Raw genomic sequence first — 25,568 nt, forward strand, 5'->3', positions numbered from 1 at the left:
TTAACTTAAGACATCGGTGTACAGGAGAATCACAAAGCAATCTCTTAGGGTTTTGAAGAGTAAAATGTTACACCAACATGGCCACAAGGGGGCACCATCATACCATGAAATAAAGGACATAAAGACATAAGAGGGCGGCATGGTGGTGCAGTGGTTATTACTGTTGCTTCGTACCTCTGGGACCCGGGTTCGAGACTCCGCCTAGGTCATATGTGTGTGAAGATTGCATGTTCTCCCCATGTCGTCGTGGGGTTTCCTCCGGGTACTCCGGTTTCCCCCCCACAGTCCAAAGACATGCTGAGGCTGTTTGGAATTACTAAATTGTGAGTGTGCCCTGCGATGGGCTGGCCCCCCATCCTAGGTTGTTCCCTGCCTCGTGCCCATTTCTTCCGGGATAGGCTCCGGACCCCCTGCAACCCAGTAGGATAAGCGGTTTGGAAAATGGATGGATGGATGGATAAAGAAATGAGTCTGGGTCCCAATTTCATGTCAGAGCATCAGAAAACTGCTGACTTGGATTATTATGAGATTGCTCAGATATTAGCATGGGAGAGATCATTAATGGATTACTGCATGAGTCAGTAAATGATGAAAGGTTCTGCAGAGAAGGGGTGAGGTGAGTGAGTGGTCACCGCCAGCCTGCTTCACCCCCAGGACCAGCACTGCCTGAACACCGGGACGAGGGAGACGGATATGAAGAAGCTGCATATCCGGGTCAGAGGGAGGCTGTGGCAGAGGTGGAGGGACAGAGGGACAGGGCCAGGAAAAGGCTCTTATGTCAGGCCAGGGGGTGTGAAAGGGGGGCACTGATTGCATTTCACTAGTGTGCCTCTGGGGGGGGGGGGGGTCAGGCAGCCAGTCGATCTCAGAACCTCAGAAGATTTTTTTGGTTGCTCTCCTCTATTATCATCCAGCTTCTTCTTCTTTCTTTCTTGCTTCCTTCTGTATCCCCTTTTTTGTACTGTTCTGTTTTAATGATGTCATGCACCACGACACACCCACACACAGCACATTGGACCGACACTCTTGTGGAAGGCTACATACAAATATATTGAACTGAAAGGTGCTTTTGCAAGACAGAGGAACCGACATGTTTATGTGAAGAAATTCAGGCTATACCACAGGGATGCAACAGCCCTCGGACTTGAACCTACGGTGTTCCGACTCCAGGGCCAGTGCCGGCGGTGCGTGAGGTCTGAAGCCCATGCCCAGTGACACACAGAGTCCATCAGTTTCACATCTTTTTTATTAATATGTGTCAATACAGAGTTGGTACAAACCTGCAGTGATGTGCACACGTAGATAAAACTAGTCCCTTTGGCCCAAACAGCTGTCATACAACATGAAAAATAAAAAACAAAGATTAAAAAACAGAAAGGAATTTGAATTAATCCATAATGGACCGATCAAGCAATTTTAAAAATAGTATAAAATTGAGAGAAGGAAACAGTTTTGGACAAAAACCCCAGGGAGGTATATAACTGAAAGAATGGGGGCCCAGTGATGAATGGATGAATGTTTCTCAGTCATCAGTCTCCCTCCCCAGATGCCTGTGTACTGCCCTCAGGGCCTGTAAGTGTGAATGGGATGTATGAATGAGGGCCCAGCGATGAATATATGAATGTTACTCAGTCATCAGTCTCCCTCCCCAGATGCCTGTGTACTGCCCTCGGGGCCTGTAAGTGTGAATGGGATGTATGAATGAGGGCCCAGCGATGAATATATGAATGTTTCTCAGTCATCACTCTCCCTCCCCAGATGCCTGTGTACTGCCCTCGGGGCCTGTAAGTGTGAATGGGATGTATGAATGAGGGCCCAGCGATGAATATATGAATGTTTCTCAGTCATCACTCTCCCTCCCCAGATGCCTGTGTACTGCCCTCGGGGCCTGTAAGTGTGAATGGGATGTATGAATGAGGGCCCAGAGATGAATGGATGAATGTTTCTCAGTCATCACTCTCCCTCCCCAGATGCCTGTGTACTGCCCTCGGGGCCTGTAAGTGTGAATGGGATGTATGAATGAGGGCCCAGAGATGAATGGATGAATGTTTCTCAGTCATCACTCTCCCTCCCCAGATGCCTGTGTACTACCCTCAGGGCCTGTAAGTGTGAATGGGATGTATTAATGAGGGCCCAGCGATTAATGGATGAATGTTTCTCAGTCATCAGTCTCCCTCCCCAGATGCCTGTGTACTGCCCTCAGGGCCTGTAAGTGTGAATGGGATGTATGAATGAGGGCCCAGTGATGAATGGATGAATGTTTCTCAGTCATCAGTCTCCCTCCCCAGATGCCTGTACACTGCCCTCAGGGCCTGTAAATGCTAATGAGATGTATGAATGAGGGCCTAGTGATGAATGGATTAATGTTTCTCAGTCATCAGTCTCCCTCCCCAGATGCCTGTGTACTGCCCTCAGGGCATGTAAGTGTGAATGGGATGTATGAATGAGGGCCCAGTGATGAATGGATGAATGTTTCTCAGTCATCAGTCTCCCTCCCCAGATGCCTGTGTACTGCCCTCGGGGCCTGTAAGTGTGAATGGGATGTATGAATGAGGGCCCAGAGATGAATGGATGAATGTTTCTCAGTCATCAGTCTCCCTCCCCAGATGCCTGTGTACTGCCCTCGGGGCCTGTAAGTGTGAATGGGATGTATGAATGAGGGCCCAGTGATGAATGGATTAATGTTTCTCAGTCATCAGTCTCCCTCCCCAGATGCCTGTGTACTGCCCTCAGGGCCTGTAAGTGTGAATGGGATGTATGAATGAGGGCCCAGTGATGAATGGATTAATGTTTCTCAGTCATCAGTCTCCCTCCCCAGATGCCTGTGTACTGCCCTCGGCGCCTGTAAGTGCTAATGGGATGTATGAATGGGGGCACAATAATGAATGGATGAATGTGTTAGTCTTCGCTCTCCCTCCCCAGATGCCGGTGTACTGCCCTCGGCGCCTGTAAGTGCTAATGAGATGTATGAATGGGGGCACAATGATGAATGGATTAATGTGTTAGTCTTCGCTCTCCCTCCCCAGGATACCTGTGGACCGGCCTCAGGGCCTGTAAATATGAATGGGGCATATGAATGGGGGCACAGTGATGAATGGATGAATGTCTCAACCCTTGCTCTCCTTCTCCCAGACACTTGTGGGCTGCCCACAGGGCCTGTATTTCCAAATGAGACATATAGCAGTATCCAATTCTGCAGACATGTTAAAGAATGTGCGTGTGGTCATGCTTTACACATCTGTCTGCATGGTAGCATGCTCAGTGCAAAATGCATGGCAACAGCAGTCATACACAAGTGATCAGAATAGTCAGATCTTTCTCCCAAACAGTCCAACATCATCAACACTCTGTATGCATGTCAGATGGATCCGAAACAACAGTGTAATCTATCAGTGCGTGGATTTTTTTGATTATCATTTAAATTTAAAGATTTACACATCCCAGGTTGGGCTTCAGGAAGGATGTTCTGATGTTTAGGCATTTTGTGCTTTTCCTTTGCAAGTAGCTTGACAATAGTGTCAGGATTTTGACAGAAAGAAGACCCCATTACAGATTACATGTACATACACCTGTTAGATCTTCATACTGTTTTCATCATCTTTCACGCCTCTCTGACCATGTGGATGTGGCTGGAAGTCATACCTGTCTGACCACGCCCATTCACCCTCAGGTCTTCTCGCTTGTCTATGATTAATCACATGGCTGATCTTCATACCTGTCTGACCACGCCCATTCACCCTCAGGTCTTCTTGCTTGTCTATGATTAATCACATGGCTGATCTTCATACCTGTCTGACCACGCCCATTCACCCTCAGGTCTTCTCACTTGTCTATGATTAATCACGTGGCTGATCTTCATACCTGTCTGACCACGCCCATTCACCCTCAGGTCTTCTCGCTTGTCTATGATTAATCACGTGGCTGATCTTCATACCTGTCTGACCACGCCCATTCACCCTCAGGTCTTCTCGCTTGTCTATGATTAATCACGTGGCTGATCTTCATACCTGTCTGACCTCGCCCATTCACCCTCAGGTCTTCTCGCTTGTCTATGATTAATCACGTGGCTGATCTTCATACCTGTCTGACCACGCCCATTCACCCTCAGGTCTTCTCACTTGTCTATGATTAATCACGTGGCTGATTTTCATATCTGTCTATGACTCTTCATGTGGCTGATCCTTACACATCTGACCATGCCCATAGACCTTCAGGTCTTCATACTTGTCTGTCTATGAGTAATCATGCAGCTGATCTTCAGACCTTTCTGTCTATGACTATTCATGTGGCTGATCTTTATACCTATCTATCATTACTCATGTGGCTGATCTTCATACCTGTCTATCTGACTCCACAGTAATTTCTCCATGAATATTCACAGGAAGAGATGACAACTATTGTGATAATCCACTCGGCGTCCTACTATGCTAACAGCAATAACAGCCCCCACAGTCACAGCGAAACACAGAACAATGCACACCGAAAGCACTCACAGTTCCGAAACCTCTGTCATTAATCAGTCTCACCAGTCCCCACAAACCACTCTCACCAAGCAACTTGATTATGAACCATCCCAAACCAATCTCACTAACCAGAGAGCACCCTCACTAACCTTAAAGATCACTGTCACATGCCACCTTTTGGATATGTCACCACACCTTACCGGCATTATTAGGACCATGTAAATGGCCAAAGCTCTTTCACTGATTTGCTTTTTTTAAAAAATGTTTTGAATGACTTCAGTCTTGCTTTTGGCTCTGTGGATGATTCAGGCAAAGACAGGCCTTGGCGAAAATTAAAAAAAAGAAAATACAAAAAAAAATCGTAACAAAAGCCATGAATAAATTAATGAGATTAACCTGGCAGTTAAATAAATACTTAATAAATAGTTTGATAAATTCAGAGTATAAAAGCAAACTCACACACTGATCTACTAAAACAGTTGTAGAGTTCAGGTATTTGCTTTCTCCAGACAAAAGGCTTCTTTCATGCAGGTGGTCCTCCTGGCTCAGGTGATAGTGCAGTGCCCAGACGGACAGTCCACGTGATGGTCTGCACCCTCCACCTCATCCGGCGGTGTGAAGCTGGTCAGTCTTGAACAGGGGAAAATTCCAGCTGTTTCAAAACCAGAGGATGATGGAGTCCCTAAATGTGACAAGCTAGTCTGCAGCTCCACACTTCAAAATCACCTCACAAGAAGGCGCCCATGCCGAGATCCACGATGCTTTGCTGCAGCATTTAGGCCATCCAACCTCCCCCGGCCACCCCCGCACCACTCTCTCTACCACCCACCCCCAAGGCTTATCTAACTCAGCACTTTCTGCCTGGGAATATCAAAGGTGGAACATTAACAACATGTAATGGATTATATTACATAAAAATTGTGCCAGGAACATGTTTTCTTTAATGTATTTTTTTTTGGTTGTGTTTATCTTATATGCAGATGTTTATTCTGCCTCCCTCAACCCTCCATCATGATCTCTGCTGGAGAAAAAGAGTCAGAGGGAAAGAGACAGAACGTGTTGCTCAGCGGACAAACTGCAACACAGTTTTTATTTCTTTTCTTTATGTTGTGATACAAGAAATTTGATGTCATAGTTTCTTTTTTTTCCTTTTAATCTTTTTCAGGTACCGGGTTTGTGTCTATTTACAAGGGACATACAGGAACAACAGCTGGACTAAAGTGGCACAGTTCCTCTTGGTCAGAGTGGCAGGCAGGCAGACCCACACACCTCTATAAAAACGTTTCTCTGGCGGCTGTAAAGGGGCTGAGGGTAGTTTGGGAGGGTTTGCATTTCCTGTTTATTGTTTGCAGTTACTGGAGGTGGGTCCATGTCTGTGAAGGAGAGGACCATCCTTTGGAGTCCACCTGTACGAGAGTCGGACCGCCAGGGGTCTTCACACTTGCCCCGAGCGCTCATGCATTCCATCCCCTAGATGGCGCTGCAGTGTGGTCTTTCTTCACTTGTCTGTGAGTCTGTCTTCTTTTCCGGTCTACTGTTTCATTTTTTTTATTTTGGAATCCTGCACTCACGCATGCATGCCTTCATGCATGCGTGTGCCCGCGCAACACAGAGAGACCATCTTGGTTTGATTTCTTTTCCCTTGTGTGCCTTTTTTCCCAGAATGTTCTTTTGGCAACATCTCAGGAGCTTTTAGGGATTCAGAGGCATCTGGGCCAGAGGAGGAATCGACAGGAAGTCATGGTGGCAGAGAAATAAACAGGAAAGGGTGCAGGAGAGGGGGAGCAGTCGCATTCTGGACAAATGAATGGGATGCCCAGTTTGAAAGCACTTTGAGGGAAAAGGAGAAGCACCTCGAGTCAGACTCTCACTGTGCTTTCACTAACTTAGGCTTCCATGGTTCAGTCAGCCCATTCAGGACTGGTTCATTTTAAGGGATTAATATTTTTGTGTATAAGTACGACCATCTCAGGAAGCATGGAGGGGAGGGTACCTCCCACAGTTGTTAGTGACTGAGGTGGCATCAGGTAGAACACGTGTCAGAGTTGAGAGATGGAAGGTCAAAGGTCAGGAGAGATTAGGCAGCAACAGGTAGTAGCATGTTAGCAGGAAGCAAATCAGGCCCACACTTCTCCCCTGCAAGTTCACCTCCAGCCTTTCACCAGAGCATACCAGGAGGTGGTGCTGGTGGGCAGAGGATCTGACAGTATGTGTGATGTGGGGGTGGAGGGCGCTCCGCTTGCTCTGGAGAGACCAGGTGGCAAAACGGTGCGAGGTGAGCGCAGTGGGAGACGACGAGGAGCTGGGGACGCATCTTCATTGCCACCGCTATCTTCCTCATCTTTATCCCCTCCTCATCCTCTTCAGTGCGCTCACCATCGTCCTAGTCACAGGCTGGTCACCAGCTGCATCTGACCGTCGCCCTCGCAGTGGGGGGGCTCTGATGGCCCCTGAGCCAGGTAGCCCTCCCCACTGGGTCTCCTGGGGGGCCCCTGGTAGAAGGTCTGCATGGGGGCACCGCGGGACCCCAGGGCAGGGCGCCCCGAGCTGTAGTACAGCTCCTCGGGTGGGCGGGCGGAGCGTGGGGCCACTTCCAGTGGCTCGGGGCTGCTATTTGGGTAAGGAGAGTCCCGCAGGGTGGCCCCACCCCCGTAGAGGGAGTCCCGGTCGGGCGTGCGGGCACTACCGCCCCCGTCGGCTTCTAAGCTCTCTGTGAGGTCAGCGGCATAGCTTTCTGACTCATCGGGGTCACTCTGGTACAGCACGGACTGCGCACGCTGCAGCAACAGCGGCTCCTCTAGTGCTTTGTACAACCGCTCTATGTCCCGGGGGGGGCGGGGTTCCTGGTCATCGGCCCCGCCTGTCACAGGCTCGGCCCCGCCCACCCCATGGCCAAGGGGCCTGGCTAGGCTGCCACACCTCTCTGCTGCACTGCCAGCCGCGCCTCCTCTCAGGTTGTTGTGCACCAGCTCAGAGATGATCATCTTCTCGAAGGCCGCCGTATCCGGAAGATTCCTCCTTGCCCCGGCTCCGCTCCCTGGTCCGCCCATGCTCTCGGCCCCTCGGGGGTTCAGTAATGGAGGGGGGCTCTCAACACCCCCACCCAGGAAGTCACATGCTCCACCAGTGGCACCGCTGCCACCAACACTGCGCAGGGAGTAGCTGTTGTTGAAGTTCCCATTGAGTGGGAGGCTTTCCATTCCACTGGTGTCTCGTGTCTTAGGCAGGGTGCCCTCTGCAGGTAAGTAGGAGATAGTGCAATTTATTTCGGCTATATGACCTAAGCTTTGCATGGCTAACATCAGTAGGACATTTCCCACATTTTTTAATAGCAAGTGAGTAATTAACAGCTAATTTGGCAAACATATAAGTGTTTCCATACTTGGGTCTCTGAAGGTCCCTGGAGGAGCAGTGAAAAGAGGAGAAAACGAGTGTGAAAAAAACACGTCAGACAGACACACAATCCCACTCATGCACAAAAAAGCACACAAATCCCTTCCTCACAGGACCACAAGACACTAGACTGACCAGTGGAGTTGAAGACGCCAGGCGAGGGGGGATTGAAGCTCTCAGCCAATAGAGTGTTATAGGGGGAGGTGCCAGATCGCGTCTGCAGCACGGGATTGGTCAGGAGGTGGTTCCCCATAGTGGCTGAGGGAGAGTGAGGAGTATTTATAGGAAATAAGAAGGCAGAACAAGAGGCATGGAGGACACAGTACATCTCCTCAAACGCACACACACACACACACACACACACACACACACACACACGATTAACACAGCACAAATGACCTGAGAGCTGAGCTTCCAATGAATGCCCAGGTACGAATGCAAGCAGTATTGGAGAAAGAGCTACACAACATTGACCAACAAAGCAGAATCTAATAAGACAACTATTCACATCGGCGTAAAGTGCAACAAAGAACATTCAGAAACACGGACGGTATTTGGCTAGTAGAGGCATCCGGAATATCCTTCATATGGGAAAAACTGTGAGCTGTGTAGAGATAGAGGAAATGTGTGACCGGCACAGAGGCAGATGCCGGGTCAGGAGTGGAACCCGAAGCCCAGGGCCATGAGGCTGAAGGTGCTTCCAGTGATGATGATGCTGATAGTAACGGTCAGGATTTAGCATGAAGTGGGCAGAGCACAGGGCGCTTCTCCTGCAGAGATTCCCATTCCGATGCTGTTATTATTCCTCACATCATCTGGTGCAGAGAGTGCCAAGAAGGCGCTAATTAAAGTGCACCTTATAAAAGCCGCAGGAGCTGTGCATGGCCTGCGCTCGCAGAGGGCTCAGGACTCACCGCGGTTCAGGGTCGGCGTGCTGTTCATGTCCCCCGCCATGAAGGAAGATTCCGTCTGCTTCCGCACCGTGTCGTTCCACATCCTGCGGATGCGGCTCTGGAATGAGGAAATTCAACTGCTCAGAATCAATGGGAGAGCTAACGAAGACGGAGGATGGAGAACATGGCTAGAAGAGAAACTACGTAGGCAATATGAGTGCAACAGAGTGGCTGGGTTCTTCCTGTCTGTGGGCGGAAGCACAAGGTAAACGAATAGAACAGGTTGGGCTCTACCTGTCTGTGGATGTAGGCACAGGGGAAACAAGTGTGACAGGGTGAGTGGCCTCTACCTGTCTGAGGGGGGAGTCATGGGGAATCGAGTGTGACAAGGTTGGTGGGTTCTACCTGTCTGTGGGTGGAGACAGAGAGGAAACCAGTACAACAGCTTGGGTGGCCTCTACCTGTCTGTGGGCTGAGGGACAGGGGAAATGAGTGTCCAAGTGTAGATAAGCTCTTGCTGTTTGCAGGTGGAGGCTCTGGGGGAAGGAGTGTGACAGAGCAAGGTGTACCTGTCTGTGGGCTGAGGCATGGCGTGCTTGGCTGCCTGTGTAGTAACGGTTGTTGGCCCGCAGTGCAGAGGTCTTGAGCGAACTGTGGGAGCTCGTAGTGGAAGAGCGGCTGCAGCAGTAGGAGTGGCGAAGACATTTACTGTACTCCTTGTGGACCTAAGGACAGACAGAGGGTCTCACACACATACACACACACACTTACTGTACTCCTTGTGGACCTAAGGACAGACAGAGGGTCTCACATACACACACACACTTACTGTATTCCTTGTGGACCTAAGGACAGACAAAGGGTCTCACATACACACACACACACTTACTGTACTCTTTGTGGACCTAAGGACAGACAGAGGGTCTCACACACATACACACATTTAGTGTATTCCTTGTGGACCTAAGGACAGACAGAGGATCTCACACACACACACACTTACTGTACTCCTTGTGGACCTGAGGACATACAGACAGTGTTTAACACACACACACACTGACCTTCTTCTGCAGGGCACAATGGAAGATGAAGATGAACATGCCCTGGAAAGCATTGAAAGTGGTGAAGAGGTAGGCCATGATCACTGTGTTCTCATTGATGAAGAGGAGTCCAAACGCCCATGTCAGGCCCAAGAGGAAGAGCAGGGCTGTTGCACCTAGAGCCCAGGACCTGCAGGTGGGACAGTAAATCATAGTAGTAGGTGGACATCATGCTTGCAGAGTTGCGTGTGCAGAGGTATGTAATCTCTGACACATGCTGGATAAACATCGTCACACTTCTTTGCACACTTACGCTCTCTAAACACTGGAGATACACTTACTTGATGTTGTCATGGCGGCTGGAGTCAGGTTTTAGGGCGGAGGAGCTCCGGATCATTTTGTGCAAGGTAATCATGAGGAACACCAGGTTCAGCTGCAGGGTCAGAGGACAATGGTCATGAGACAGTTAGACATCTTCACGCCGTGAGAGTGAGTCTGTCTCTGTGTGTGTGGGCATGTGCGTCTGCTTGCTGGAGGAGCGAGCGATCAGCTGACCATGATGACAAAGGACACGGGTCCGATGAAGCTCCAGATGAAGTAGTTGTCCACACGCAGCCAGCACCTAGCAAGAGATGAGGACTGATATCAGCAGACAGGTCAGATGTGGAGGGGAGCTCAGGCAACTCCACTCTCAATTTCACACACAGAGACACGTACGCCTTCTTGGTCCCGTAGCTGCGGTAGTCGATGGCAGCCGAGATGCCCACCACCAGCGCAGGGAAGCAGTAGCCACACAAGTAATAGTATTTCTTGCGGGAGCACTCGCCCTCGAAGACCTCGACCAGCATCAGGTAGAGCTGAATGCCCTCCAGACACATCCAGGAGAAGGCAGCCAGGAAGAAGAAGTGCAGGAGGCCGGCAAAGATGGGGCAGGCAATCTGTGGGGAGGGTGGGAATGAGAGGTGGGGTGTTTCTCAGTATGCATACTTGACCACGCTTGTGCTCTTGTGTAGCCATCTTATGTCATTTTCCATTGCTGAAGACCAGTTCCAATACTGAAGAACATAAGTACAGAGAACAGCAAAAATCCCCAGACGTCGTTCTTGCTCTGCCTTAAATATCAAGGATGCATCGGTTGCATCCTCAGCAAATGGGACCAATCCCAGTGTCCATTGTACCCCAGGTTTGCTCCTGGTGGGTAATTTAGCAATACTGCTCTTGCCAAGAGCACAAGTAAGATTTTTGTGTTCTTGATATCGAGGAACACCAAAGAACTGAGACCAAGAATCACACACAGCTCGTCTTGCTCTTGCCTTCTTGCTGAAATCTTTTGCACTGGTTTGCTTAGTCTTTTGTTGCATTACTGGTCTGCTATGATAGTTCTGACAGGCTGTGGACCACACCTACTCTGAGCTGCAGGCTGTTCATTTCACCCGGCTATGTAACCCCCCCCGACACTCACATGATACTGCGTCTTGTCGATGCCGACGAGGAAGAGCAGCTCGGCGATGAAGAGGTTGATGCAGAGGTTCTTGTGGATGGTGTTGCGGTCGGTCTGCAGGCCACGCAGACAGCAGAAGGTGGAGATGCAGATGGCCAGGCAGACCAGGGAGATGACGATACCCACCCAGGTGATGACAAACAGGATGAGCTCGTGCATACGGTCGGGGTACTGCCAGAGAGAGGTGTTAGTGTGGGAGAGTGTCTGAGAGGATGGGGCTCTCTTTATTGTACCACCTTCCTGGTTCTGATGTGTCTCTCAGAGATGGATGTGCTCACTTTGACTGACCTGTGTCTGGACTGGGTTGACCGGAAATGTTCAGTGGTGCATTTAACACAGATTACATTTCACAGAGCTGAACCTTGGTAGTGGGTTCTTGGCTAACGTGCTCAGTAAGATTTCAATAGTGCTATATATTTAATCAGTCACTCAGCCGAGTGTGTGACACAAGGGCTCAGCGGGAAAAGTGGGCTCTCTCTTCCATGATTATTCCAAATACATTTGACAGCTATCAGTTAAGATGTCAAATAATGCATAATTCATGTCTACTCTTAACATGTTATGTGTCTGTATTAGCGGCTAACTGTAATACTCATGTGGCACTAGCGGCGGCTGGCGGTCGCCCCGGTAACGTACGGCAGACTCGCGGTGCGCCATGAGCACAGCAAAGTTGGTGAGGTGGCTGCAGGAGCAGGTGGTGTGGGTGTTGTTGGTCTCCAGGAGCCGGCAGCCCTGCGAGGACCACTGGCCCGTCATGGAGCGCTCCGAGTAGTTCCAGAAGGAGCAGTTTGGGCTGAAGTGGTTCTCCAGCTGAGGGAAGCCAGAGACAGGGAGAGTCAGGGGATGGGGGGGGGGGGGACAGAGGAACTATTATTAAACAGGCTGGGAAATTTACATCAGATTCCTGCAGTTTCTAATAGTTATGTGTCAGTTATCTAACAACATAAGCGAGGTATGTGTAGCTGTGTGGGTTTGGACTCAGAACTCAGAACGTTGCCGGTTTGAATCCTGTGGTCAGCAGATTCAGCCTTTCAGCGAGACCCTTAAAGCCCAGTAGCTCCATGGACTGGCAGATCCTGCCTTTTCAAAAATGTGTCTGGTAGGTAGAAGAGGAAGATGCAGAAAAACACAGCCATACTGAGAGCGCACCGTGAAGGGGGTGGAGAGGCACTCCCGTCACGAGCGTGAGCATCGTGCACAGGTGGGTGGGGCATCCCGCGGGGGAGCGCCACCACACTGCGTTTGGATGCTCTCGTCATGGTTACCATGGTGACAGATCACCAGTCTCGATATGCTTTAGGTCTGAGGGCAGAACCAGGCAGGCCTGCTAAGCTTATCAGGGTTTATTCAGTCAGCCGGGCTCATTCAAGTGTGTGTGGACTGGTGTGCGTGTGCACAGATGTAGGACTTGGCTTGTCTGTGTGTATATGTGTGTATAGGTCAAATATACATTGCATTGTGGGGACCAAATGTTCCCACGAGGGAAAATTCAATTTTATAAAAATCTGTCACTGAAATAAAAAAATAATTTAAATGCCCAAAGTGATGTATTTTGTTTGGTAGCTTATGGTTAAGGTTAGGGCTGGGTAGGGGTTAAGGTTGTCATTGTTGGAATTAGGGCTATGCTCATGGAAATGAATGGACCGTCCCCACAAAGATACGAATCCAGGCCTGTGCGTGCATGTGTATGTATGAGTGTGTGTGTGCCTGTAAGTCTGTCGATGTGCCTGTGTATTCGTAAGTGTGTCGATGTGCCCGTGTATTCGTAAGTCTGTCGATGTGCCCGTGTATTCGTAAGTGTGTCGATGTGCCCGCGTATTCGTAAGTGTGTCGATGTGCCTGTGTATTCGTAAGTGTGTCGATATGCCCGCGTATTCGTAAGTGTGTCGATGTGCCTGTGTATTCGTAAGTCTGTCGATGTGCCCGTGTATTCGTAAGTGTGTCGATGTGCCCGCGTATTCGTAAGTGTGTCGACGTGCCCGCGTATTCGTAAGTGTGTCGATGTGCCCGCGTATTCGTAAGTCTGTCGATGAGCCCGCGTATTCGTAAGTGTGTCGATGTGCCCGCGTATTCGTAAGTCTGTCGATGTGCCCGCGTATTCGTAAGTCTGTCGACGTGCCCGCGTATTCGTAAATGTGTCGACGTGCCCGCGTATTCGTAAGTGTGTCGATGTGCCCGCGTATTCGTAAGTCTGTCGATGAGCCCGCGTATTCGTAAATGTGTCGACGTGCCCGCGTATTCGTAAGTGTGTCGATGTGCCCGCGTATTCGTAAGTCTGTCGACGTGCCCGCGTATTCGTAAATGTGTCGACGTGCCCGCGTATTCGTAAGTGTGTCGATGTGCCCGCGTATTCGTAAGTCTGTCGACGTGCCCGCGTATTCGTAAGTGTGTCGACGTGCCCGCGTATTCGTAAGTGTGTCGATGTGCCCGCGTATTCGTAAATCTGTCGACGAGCCCGCGTATTCGTAAGTGTGTCGACGTGCCCGTGTATTCGTAAGTCTGTCGATGTGCCCGCGTATTCGTAAGTGTGTCGATGTGCCCGCGTATTCGTAAGTCTGTCGATGTGCCCGCGTATTCGTAAGTGTGTCGATGTGCCCGCGTATTCGTAAGTGTGTCGATGTGACCGCGTATTCGTAAGTGTGTCGATGAGCCTGTGTATTCGTAAGTCTGTCGATGTGCCCGTGTATTTGTAAGTGTGTCGATGTGCCCGTGTATTCGTAAGTCTGTCGATGTGCCCGTGTATTCGTAAGTGTGTCGATGAGCCCGTGTATTCGTAAGTGTGTCGATGAGCCCGTGTATTCGTAAGTGTGTCGACGTGCCCGCGTATTCGTAAGTCTGTCGATGTGCCCGCGTATTCGTAAGTGTGTCGATGTGCCCGCGTATTCGTAAGTCTGTCGATGTGCCCGCGTATTCGTAAGTGTGTCGATGTGCCCGCGTATTCGTAAGTGTGTCGATGTGCCCGTGTATTCGTAAGTCTGTCGATGTGCCCGCGTATTCGTAAGTCTGTCGATGTGCCCGCGTATTCGTAAGTGTGTCGATGTGCCCGCGTATTCGTAAATGTGTCGATGTGCCCGCGTATTCGTAAGTGTGTCGATGTGCCCGTGTATTCGTAAGACTGTCGATGTGCCTGTGTATTCGTAAGTGTGTCGATGAGCCTGTGTATTCGTAAGTCTGTCGATGTGCCCGTGTATTTGTAAGTGTGTCGATGTGCCTGTGTATTCGTAAGTCTGTCGATGTGCCCGTGTATTCGTAAGTGTGTCGATGAGCCCGTGTATTCGTAAGTGTGTCGATGAGCCTGTGTATTTGTAAGTGTGTCGATGAGCCTGTGTATTCGTAAGTCTGTCGATGAGGCTGTGTATTCGTAAGTCTGTCGATGTGCCTGTGTATTTGTAAGTGTGTCGATGAGCCTGTGTATTCGTAAGTGTGTCGATGAGCCTGTGTATTTGTAAGTGTGTCGATGTGCCTGTGTATTCGTAAGTGTGTCGATGAGCCTGTGTATTCGTAAGTGTGTCGATGTGCCTGTGTATTCGTAAGTGTGTCGATGAGCCTGTGTATTTGTAAGTGTGTCGATGAGCCTGTGTATTCGTAAGTGTGTCGATGTGCCCGCGTATTCGTAAGTGTGTCGATGTGCCCGCGTATTCGTAAGTGTGTCGATGAGCCTGTGTATTCGTAAGTGTGTCGATGAGCCTGTGTATTTGTAAGTGTGTCGATGAGCCTGTGTATTCGTAAGTGTGTCGATGTGCCCGCGTATTCGTAAGTGTGTCGATGTGCCCGCGTATTCGTAAGTGTGTCGATGTGCCCGTGTATTCGTAAGTGTGTCGATGTGCCCGCGTATTCGTAAGTGTGTCGATGAGCCTGTGTATTCGTAAGTGTGTCGATGAGCCTGTGTATTTGTAAGTGTGTCGATGAGCCTGTGTATTTGTAAGTGTGTCGATGTGCCCGTGTATTCGTAAGTCTGTCGATGTGCCTGTGTATTTGTAAGTGTGTCGATGAGCCTGTGTATTTGTAAGTGTGTCGATGTGCCTGTGTATTCGTAAGTGTGTCGATGAGCCTGTGTATTTGTAAGTGTGTCGATGTGCCCGTGTATTTGTAAGTGTGTCGATGAGCCTGTGTATTTGTAAGTGTGTCGATGTGCCTGTGTATTCGTAAGTGTGTCGATGAGCCTGTGTATTTGTAAGTGTGTCGATGTGCCCGTGTATTCGTAAGTGTGTCGATGTGTCTGCGTCTCTGTCTGCTCCATCACCTGCAGGTGTCTCAGGGTGAAGATGACTGGCTCGGTGAGAAAAACGCGGCTGGATTCCTTGTTGATGGAGGCAGCAATGACGTGTGAGTTTACAACCAGGCCCCGCCCCCCTGCACCCGGCTCCACCTCCGTCTTCACTGTGGCGTTCTCCGTTGACAGAAAGCAGCCCAGGTTCTTGTAGAGCACAAATACCACCTTCACCTGACCTGCAGTGAGGGAGGGAGTGCGGGGGGGGGGGGGGGGGGGCGTGACAGGGGGCCAGCAGGCAGGGGGCAGCGAGATGGTGTGTCATTACGGGAAGAAAGGCTCAGACAGCAGACGGCGCCCAGTACCAATCGCCCCTCCCCCTCCACCACCGTCGCTCTTATCTTAGGAAGGTGGGATGCAAGACGGAGGATAAAAATTGATAGAGGAGTGGGGGGGGGGGGGGGGCAGGAAGCAGAGGAGAGAAATGAGGGGGGATGGGTGGGGGGTGAGATGGAGGAGAGAAATGGAAGAGATGATCTGGGAGGTGCGAGATAGAGGAGAGAAACGGGGAGATGAGCGGGGAGGTGCAAGATGAAGAGAGAAACAGGGGAGATGAGTGGAAGGGGTGAGAGGGAGGTGAGAAATGGGGCGGATGAGCGTGGGGGGGGGGCGAGGTGGCACAGGCACACACTGTGAGTCAGGCAAACGACATGCACCTTCACTGCAACTGACATCTCCCACTTCCCGCCAGGAAATAACACGTCTGTTTTTGCCGGACGGGTTCAGAAATGCTCCTGAACTTCCCAGACAGATATGAACCTCAGCAATCGCATCTGCCACACAACCTCAACATGAAAACACAAAAGCAGCACATCCTCATGGCCCACTGCATTATGCCTCAGGGAAGAAGCTTGGTGCCTCAGCACAGAGTGGTAGCAGACTACAGGGCTGGGCGGTTCCAGGCCAAGACCCTCTGCGCGGCCAGACTGACCATTGCGGCTGTACTGCTTGATGGTGGAGGCAGAGAGCTGAATGGTGCTTTCGCTGGCGTAGGACTGTGGGAAGGACAAGTCCTGAAGGTCCATCTCCGTGTTCAGCACGTACACCTCCAGCTCTGCAGGCAGCAACACACACACAAGAACATCATGACATTCGTCACTGGCAATAAATATGCAAACACTAATCCCGGAACTTGACAGGCAGCACTAATGGCCGGGCGCACACATGCTGACTGACGAGGGCAAAAGAGACAACAGGAAATGTGTAGACATTAGTCACGTGTGCTGCAGTGAGTGCAAACACACCAGTGCACACTGTCACATGCATGCTGTTACACACATGCTAGGGCTGGGCAATTACTTGAATTTTAATTTCAATAACGATTTTGGCTTCCAATGATTATGGAAACAAAATAATTGAAATAAGATGGACTACTGTGCTGTGTTACATTTCGCCATGATGCTCCTGATTTGTCTTGTATTATATATCCAGTATACATGCTCCTTTCCTTCCCCATTTTATTTGCTTCTCAGAGTTGAGTTGTATGTTGAATTCAATGAAATCTACTGTTAAGAAGACAAGCTTTTCAAAAAAGTTCAATAAATGCACATTTCCGAGGTTAGTGGTCGAGAATGACGCAAGTTGTTGGTTTTCACAAAGTTTGCTCTTCAGCGTTTCTAGATCTTTTTGTCAGATGTTATACTGAAGTATAATTACAAGCATTTCATAAGTGTCAAAGGCTTCTATTAAAAATGTTCTTCTGGCATGGTGCTCCATCAAGCTGGAAAACTCTTCTTGGATGGTTGAGGGAAGTCGGAGGATGTTTTGGTGCCATTCGTTATTCATGTTTGTGTTCTTAGGCAAAACTGTGAGTGAGCCCTTGGCTGAGAAGTAACCCCACACAGGAATGGTCTCAGGATGCTTCACTGTTAGCATGACACAGGACTGATGACAGTGCTCACTTATTCTTTTCCAGATAATCTTTTTTCCCGGGTGCCTCAGATAATCGTAATGGGGATTCATCAGAGAAAATGCCTTTCCTGCAATGCTCAGCAGTCCAGTCCCTGTGCCTTTTGCAGAATATCAGTCTGTCCCTGATGTTTTCATGGAGAGATGTGTCTTCTCTGCTGCCCCTCCTGACACCAGGTCATCCTCCAGAAGTCTTGGCCTTACACTGCATGCAGCTGCACTCACACCTGCCTGCTGCCATTCCTGAGCAAGCTCTGCACTGGTGGTGCCCCGATCCTGCAGCTGAATCAAGTTTAAGAGGTAATCCTGGCACTTGCTGGACTTTCTTGGGCACCCTGAAGCCTTCTTCACAACAACTGAAGCTCTCTCCTTGAAGTTCTTGATGATCCGATAAATGGCTGATTTAGATGCAATCTTACAAGCAGCAATATCCCTGCCTGTGAAGCCCTTCTTGCGAAAAGCAGTGATCACTGCATGTGTTTCCTTGCAGGTAACCATGGTTAACAGAGGTAGAACAATGATTTCAAGCACCATCCTCCTTTTAAAGCATCCAGTCTGCTATTCTAACCGAATCAGCATGACACTGATCTCCAGCCTTGTCCTCCTCAACACTCTCACCTGTGATAACGAGAGAATCACTGAAATGATGTCAGCAGGTCCTTTTGTGGCAGGGCTGAAATGCAGTGGAAATGGTTTTTTTTTGGGATTAAGTTCTTTTTCATCGCAAAGAGGGACTTTGTGATTAATTGCAATTCACCTGTTCAGTCTTGGTAACATTCTGGAGTTTATTCAAATTGGCATCGTAGAAAGAGGAGACTTTGTAAAAAAATATGTTTGTCATTCTCAAAACTTTATATTCTCAACTAAGTTCTCAAAACTTATAGCCACGGCTATAGTTGTGTCATTGTCATCTCAATATTGACCAAAATATTCGTGATTATGATTTTTTTATTTATTTATTTTTTCTTTTGCCCACCAGCACCCCCCCTCTTTGGAGGACAATTATATTTTAAATTAAAGTTACAGTGTAAAGATATTCAATTCCAGTGTGGCCACTCTGAACTCACCCGATAATGATTATGATTTTTGCCAGCAGCCCTAACTCACAAGCTGTAATGCACATGCTGTCACAGACACACACACACACACACACACTTACACACAATCACACACACACACACACTTACAGACAATCACACACACACACACTTACACACAATCACACACACACACACACTTACAATCACACACACACACACACACACACAATCACACACACACACACACTTACACACACACACACACACACACACTTACACACAATCACACACACACACTTACACACAATCTCACACACACACACTTACACACAATCACACACACACACACAATCACACACACAATCACACAAATATATTGTCACACACTGTCACATATACATGCTGTCTCAAGTACACACTGTAACGCACATGCTTTCATACACAATCACGCACACTGTGATGCACAATCACATAGTCACATCACAAAAAACATGCTGCCACACACACAATGCAACGCACATGCTGTCACACACACACACTCACACACACACACACTCACACACACACACTAGGCATTTGGTGTCACACACAGTCATGCACCCACTGTCACACATAGTCAAACACTGTCATATACAATCACTCGCTGCCACACACAGTCAAGCACAAACTGTCATGTACACACTGTCACACAGAGTTACATGCTGTCACATACAATCACCCGCTGACACACACTGTCATGCACACAGTTGCACGCTGTCACGCATTGTCACACACGAACAAGTGCTCCCCAGCCTCACCAATGTTGGTGGCTCGGTCTGAGAAGCGGCCATCAAACAGGTTGTTGGCCAGCAGGAAGGCGCCCTTCTCCATGACGTCGAGCAGCATGGTGGCTGTGTGTGCCTGCTCCGTGTTGTTCATGTCCTGCCACGAGTCCAACGCCTCAGGCCGGAGCAGATTGTCCACTGTCTGTACTACAGCCTGGAAAGACAGCCCATAATACTCACACTGAGGCAATAACACAGTAAATCACAAAAAAATCAATCCATAACACTCACAGCATACAGGAATGACAGGGTCACTGCCACAGGAACAGAACACAGCACTGACAGAGTGACTAGCAAATGGACGGCACACAGCACTGACAGAGTGACTAGCAAATGGACGGCACACACCACTGACAGAGTGACTAGCAAATGGACGGCACACACCACTGACAGAGTGACTAGCAAATGGACGGCACACAGCACTGACAGAGTGACTAGCAAATGGACGGCACACAGCACTGACAGAGTGACTAGCAAATGGACGGCACACAGCACTGACAGAGTGACTAGCAAATGTATAGCACACAGCACTGACACAGAGAGACTAACAGAAAGACAGCACAGAGACAGGGATATGGGTCTGTACCTGGATATAAGCTCGACAGTTTCTCTCTCTCTTTTGCAGCTACAAGGAAGAAAATGAAAGAAAACAGGTGGCCATTTAATGCTGAGTGAGTGCCTCCTATCAGCCATGCAAGCATGCGAGTGTGTGGGCGTGTGTCTGCATTGCCACAGCCCCTTGCACCTTGTTGTAGTTGCGGGCCACTGACTCCTTGTTGCCTGGCCGCAGGGCCTGCAGCTGCGCATCCAGGATGTCCAGCAACTGCTCCATAAGGCGCACGGATGAGCTGACGTCACCGGCGTGGATGCGGCCGCGCGTGTGGTTCACCAGTTCCCCCGCGATGTTGGCTGCATTCTCGCCACTCTTGATCTGGGTGGGGGGTGGAACATCTGTCAACATACAGCTAAAGGCAGGAAGGAGATGTTCTCAGACCCCGGATACATGAGAACTCAGATTCTCAGATTAGGTAATGATGGATGGGCATGCATCACGTTTCAGATGTGGGTAACACTGATCCATTACCCTATTACTACTGACATTCCTCATGTACTGCAATGTCCATATGATATTTACAAGGTACAAGTACAGGTAACCAGGCATATCATATAGGGACAGGGACACAGAAATAAGGATGCAGACACAGGGACACAGGCACAGCATACAGGGACAGGGACACAGGCAGAGACAAAGGGATGGGAACACAGACACAGGGACACAGGCACAGCATACAGGGACAGGGACACAGGCAGAGACAAAGGGATGGGAACACAGACAAAGGGACACAGGCACAGCATACAGGGACAGGGACACAGGCAGAGACAAAGGGATGGGAACACAGACACAGGGACACAGGCACAGCATACAGGGACAGGGACACAGACAGAGACAAAGGGATGGGAACACAGACTCAGCTCACAGACAGTGGAAGAGGTGTGGTGATACTGAGAAAGAGAAATGTGTAATGCTCACTGGTACCTTCTGGGCCACCTGGCTGACCCAGGGTGACGTGCAGTTGCTGAGGTCGGGTCCACGAGGGTTCCACACAACTGGGTTCAACAAGCACTGATAGGAGGCAATGCCTGGAGACAGCAGGAGAGAGAGTGAGGGATAAAGGAGAGGAATGAAGATGGGAAGGCAGAGAGAAGAGAATAGATGGGTATGAGAAGTGAAGAAGAAATGAGGAAATGGAGGAATAATTAGGAGAGAGGAGAAAAAAGAGAATGCAGGGGTGAAGAAGGAAATGGGCATAGTGAGGGAGAGAATGCAGACGTGAAAAAATAGATGGAGGGGTTGAGGGACAGAGTGCAGGGATGAAGAAAGAAATAGAAGGAGTGATGGAGAGAGTGTAGGGATGCAAAATAGAGGGAGGGAAAGAATGAGCAGAGCAAACAGAATAAGGGAGAAAAAACAGAGGTGAGGTAGAGGGAATGAGGGAGAGAATGCAATGATGAAAAATAGATAGAGGAGACAGTAGTCAGGAAGGATTAAGACAACAAAGAGAAAGAGAGTCATTAAAGGAAGGAGCAGTGAGGTATTAGGGCTGTGTGGAAGGAAGGATGCAGGGTTAAAGAAAGATTAAAAGAGAAAAGGAGAGTGATTCTGCAAAGAACTACAGACACGGCATCAAGAAAAAGAGTAAAGGTTACTTTTAAATTAAATCACAAGCATTACATGGAGAACGATACCCAGCATGCATGAGACAGTGTGGGCTTGGGGGTGGCAGGGATGGGAGGCAGCCGCAAGCCGGCTCCGCCTCTCCTGCACGTCGGAGTGAACCCAAAAGTCGAGAAGTGAGGGGGCGGCAGATGCAGGGGGCAGAGAGGCCAGTAGCCGCTGGCAGCCACAAGTTCACGGGAAGGGCAACAGCTCGGAAGCTAGTGGGGGAGCACAAGGAGCGCTACGATGAAACGGCCTCCATCAGGCCAGGTATTAGTTATTTGCTCACAGTGAGGAAGCCAAGGGATCAGCATTTTTCTCACAGTGAGGAAGGCCAGGGATTAGCTATTTGCTCACAGTGAGGAAGGCCAGGGATGAGCTATTTGCTCACAGTGAGGAAGGCCAGGGATTAGCTATTTGCTCACAGTGAGGAAGCCCAGGGATTAGCTATTTGCTCACAGTGAGGAAGCCCAGGGATTAGCTATTTGCTCACAGTGAGGAAGGCCAGGGATTAGCTATTTGCTCACAGTGAGGAAGGCCAGGGTTTAGCTATTTGCTCACAATGTGGAAACCCAGGGATTAGCTATTCTCTCACAGTGAAGGAGGGCCAGAGATTAGCTATTCCATCACAGTGAGAAAGGGCTGGGGATTAGGTTTTTGTTCATAGCAAGGAAGGACTGGGGATTAGGTATTTGCTAACAGCGAGGAAGGGCTAGGAATTAGCTATTCACTCACAGTGAAGAAGGGCCGGGATTAAGTATTCACTCACAGTGAGGAAGGGCTGGGATTAAGTATTCACTCACAGTGAGGAAGGGCTGGGATTAATTATTCACTCACAGTGAGGAAGGGCTGGGATTAAGTATTCACTCACAGTGAGGAAGGGCTGGAATTTCAGAGCTGCACTGGAATCAATGCAGAGCCTTTGCTCTCAGACTCAAAGTCTTCCAATTTATAACTTCATCTCCTCCCTTCCAGCACCCACAAATGAGGTGCGCATACACACCCACACGCACACACACCCACACGCACACACACCCACACGCACACACACCCACACACACACACACACACACACACATGCACAGAGAAAAACACACAGACAGATGTAGACTATGTGGATGGTGTAAGGACACAAAGGTACGTACCCAGCGAGCCCTTGGGGCAGGGCCTCTCCACCATCTCCCCCCTCTGAGTCGGCGGCCACTGCACGCCACGGGCCACCCTGCCCTCACAGAGGCGTTGCTCAGCCCCCGGGGGTGGGCGCGGGGGGCGCCGGGTGACAGGAGCCGTGGCTGTGATGGGCCGCAGATCGGGCCCCTTGTTAATGGCCCCCACAGGGTGAGAGGTGGGAGGCAGTGGGCGGGCCGTGCTGGCTCCCGGGGTCTGTCCCGCCACGGTGCTCGTCAGAGGCTTAGGGGGGGCGGTGCTGCTCACCTGGGTAGTGGTAAGCGGGTCTGGTGGGGGGTGGAGAGGAAGCAGGGGGGTCGAGTATACATGTAAGACTGAGGTAGTCACAACGTCTTCTGTGGTGTGGGATACTGTACACTGTGCACTGAGACTGGGGCTTTTTGGGGAAGGTAAAGAAATGAGAGATTCTGAGCTTTGTTCTGGAGTTCAACAGTGAGATAATGTGTGTAATTAACACTAGATTTAATGAGAGGAATCAGCTGACATGAGGCATTTAGGTGAGAAAGGTCCTTCCTGGGAGGGCCCTCTGGGCACATTGGAGCGGGCTGATGAACAGCATCAGAACATAGTCACAATATCCCAATAACATCTTAACATCGTAACAAGATTTTAACATGTCAATAACATTGCAACGACACTGCAACTTTGTAATAACGTCACAAAAATGTCTTAACATCGTGTAGGTATTCATGATGTGTAAGACTATTTTAGTCCACTGTCACCTCATCCACATCACAAGTGACTCAGGATTAGTCAAACCATGAAAGTGTCCCTAGCGCTGATACCAATTCTTTGCCAAGCTTTTGCAGTTTCCACTGTGACTAATTACGGCAGACTGGCAGTTATCAATATTGATAAATCACGGTATGCGCAGTTTATCGCTAACAGCGGGAATGAAGCTGTATTTAACTCTCCAGTTATTAAATCCACAATAGAAACGTGACCTTCTCAGAGGGAAACGCCCAGCCACGTGACCTTCTCAGAGGGAAACGCCCAGCCACGTGACCTTCTCAGAGGGAAACGCCCAGCCAGGTGACCGGAGACACAGCTATCGCGGACGCTGGCTCAGTCACTCCGGGCTGATAAGCATCTGTTCCGTTCACGTTCGTTTACATTCATTTACTTAAGCTTGTTTTTCATCTTTAGTGCCTCCACTTTTTCTTCACTATTGTTTGACCAGGAGCACTTCCCACTCTTCCTAAAAATGCCTCACATTCTTTGCATCATGCCCTGAAAAACACCAAAATTCTCAAAGACGTACACAATGCATTCGTGTAGACAGACACACTGATCACGCATGTACACAACGCTGATCACGCATGTACACAATGCTGATCACGCATGTACACAACACTGATCACGCATGTACACAACGCTGATCACGCATGTACACAACGCTGATCACGCATGTACACAGGGGCTTGCGTACCAGCGGTGGGGTCAGGCGGCCCAAACTCCAGCGGGTATCTCAGCACGTTGTAGTTATTCCACACGTAGAGCTGGTTGTCGCGGGGGTTGTAGTCGATGGAGGAGACGTACTGGTAGGGGTTGGGGAAGGGGATGTGCACGGGCTCCTCGCGCCCGCGGTTGGTGTTGTAGGCGTATAGCACCAGGTCGCCACCTGCCTCACTGTCGTCGTCCTGGTAGACAGAGCGCACGACGTACAGGACCCCACACGCCATGAAGGCATTGGAAGCCAGCCGTTTGTCGAAGGTTGTCTCCCAGGTGCCCTCAAAGCGCAGCGTATACGGGTTGACCTGTGGGGGGGGAGGGGGGTCAGCATGCTCAGCAGTGCGGATGCAAGCCAAACCAGCACACATGCCTGTACCCAATCCTCTGACCTCTCTCTCACCCTTCTCTGACCTCCCTCTGACCCCTCTCTGACCCCTCTCTGATATCCCTCAGACCTCTCCTGATCCCCCCCCTCGATCCCTCACCTGGCTGACCACCAGGCGCCCGTTGTTGGCCTCTGTGGCATAGATGACCCACAGGCCGTTCTCGTCCACGGCCAGGTCGATGTCAGACTTGCCGCCCCAGCGGTACGGAGACGTGTCATGGTAGTTGGCGTTGGCGATGATGGCCTCCCCGCTCTTGATGCGCGTGCGCAGGTCGTACTTGACGATGTTGCGCGTGCGCTCCTTGTTGTAGAACACAGCGCCATCGTACACCACGAAGCCCGTGCCGTCCACGCGGTTTGGCAGCCTGAGAAGAAAAGATGCCGGCCTGCATTTTTAGCCGAACATCTTGTTTTATAACTGAGACTCAGATCTTGTTAGGGTGTTTTCACATGTAGAGTTTGATTTTTCTGGTCTGAATTGGCTGCTGAGTTTGTAAAATTGTAGCATTTTCCCCCCAGTTCAGTTTGCTTTCACACAGAGAAGCACCCAAAGGAAGCAACAATATACCATTACAAACCATTTAACAACGTTCATTCTGCTTATTAGTCAGATGTGTCTGTGGCAAAAGCAAAAAGTACATACAGGAAGAAGGTCCTGTGTCCTGGGATATACAGTACATACAGGAAGAAGGTCCTGAGTCCTGGGCTATACAGTACATACAGGAAGAAGGTCCTGCGTCCTGGGCTATACAGTACATACAGGAAGAAGGCCCTGTGTCCTGGGCTATACAGTACATACAGGAAGAAGGTCCTGTGTCCTGGGCTATACAGTACATACAGGAAGAAGGTCCTGCGTCCTGGGCTATACAGTACATACAGGAAGAAGGTCCTGTGTCCTGGGCTATACAGTACATACAGGAAGAAGGTCCTGTGTCCTAGGCTATACAGTACATACAGGAAGAAGGTCCTGTGTCCTGCGCCATACAGTACATA

At 49.8% G+C, this 25,568-nt stretch overlaps 1 protein-coding gene across 8 annotated transcripts in view; it reads right to left on the reverse strand.

The window, feature by feature from the left end:
• Window positions 1-2,184: 2,184 nt before the first annotated feature.
• Window positions 2,185-25,568, reverse strand: part of LOC125741608 (adhesion G protein-coupled receptor L1-like) — a 119,860-nt gene continuing 96,476 nt past the window's right edge. For 2 of the 8 annotated variants that reach the window (XM_049012763.1, XM_049012761.1), the window contains 21 exons: window positions 24,676-24,940; window positions 24,168-24,495; window positions 22,696-23,004; window positions 20,870-20,973; window positions 20,078-20,263; window positions 19,919-19,957; window positions 19,306-19,486; window positions 16,492-16,614; window positions 15,534-15,739; window positions 11,927-12,100; window positions 11,252-11,461; window positions 10,507-10,727; window positions 10,345-10,411; window positions 10,131-10,222; window positions 9,811-9,979; window positions 9,319-9,474; window positions 8,771-8,867; window positions 7,992-8,114; window positions 7,846-7,863; window positions 3,789-7,698; window positions 2,185-3,715 (listed from right to left, as the gene is read on the reverse strand). In XM_049012763.1, coding sequence (XP_048868720.1) covers window positions 6,851-7,698; window positions 7,846-7,863; window positions 7,992-8,114; window positions 8,771-8,867; window positions 9,319-9,474; window positions 9,811-9,979; window positions 10,131-10,222; window positions 10,345-10,411; window positions 10,507-10,727; window positions 11,252-11,461; window positions 11,927-12,100; window positions 15,534-15,739; window positions 16,492-16,614; window positions 19,306-19,486; window positions 19,919-19,957; window positions 20,078-20,263; window positions 20,870-20,973; window positions 22,696-23,004; window positions 24,168-24,495; window positions 24,676-24,940 — 3,916 coding nt within the window. In that variant the 3' untranslated portion in view covers window positions 2,185-3,715; window positions 3,789-6,850. Of the gene's footprint in view, window positions 7,699-7,845; window positions 7,864-7,991; window positions 8,115-8,770; window positions 8,868-9,318; window positions 9,475-9,547; window positions 9,769-9,810; window positions 9,980-10,130; window positions 10,223-10,344; window positions 10,412-10,506; window positions 10,728-11,251; window positions 11,462-11,926; window positions 12,101-15,533; window positions 15,740-16,491; window positions 16,615-19,305; window positions 19,487-19,918; window positions 19,958-20,077; window positions 20,264-20,863; window positions 20,974-22,695; window positions 23,005-24,167; window positions 24,496-24,675; window positions 24,941-25,568 lie in introns of those variants that run through there. The other 6 variants (XM_049012762.1, XM_049012759.1, XM_049012760.1 and 3 more) reach the window with 6 other exon arrangements.

This window comes from Brienomyrus brachyistius, chromosome 5 (assembly GCF_023856365.1).
Source record: "Brienomyrus brachyistius isolate T26 chromosome 5, BBRACH_0.4, whole genome shotgun sequence".
Classification (NCBI taxonomy): domain Eukaryota; kingdom Metazoa; phylum Chordata; class Actinopteri; order Osteoglossiformes; family Mormyridae; genus Brienomyrus; species Brienomyrus brachyistius.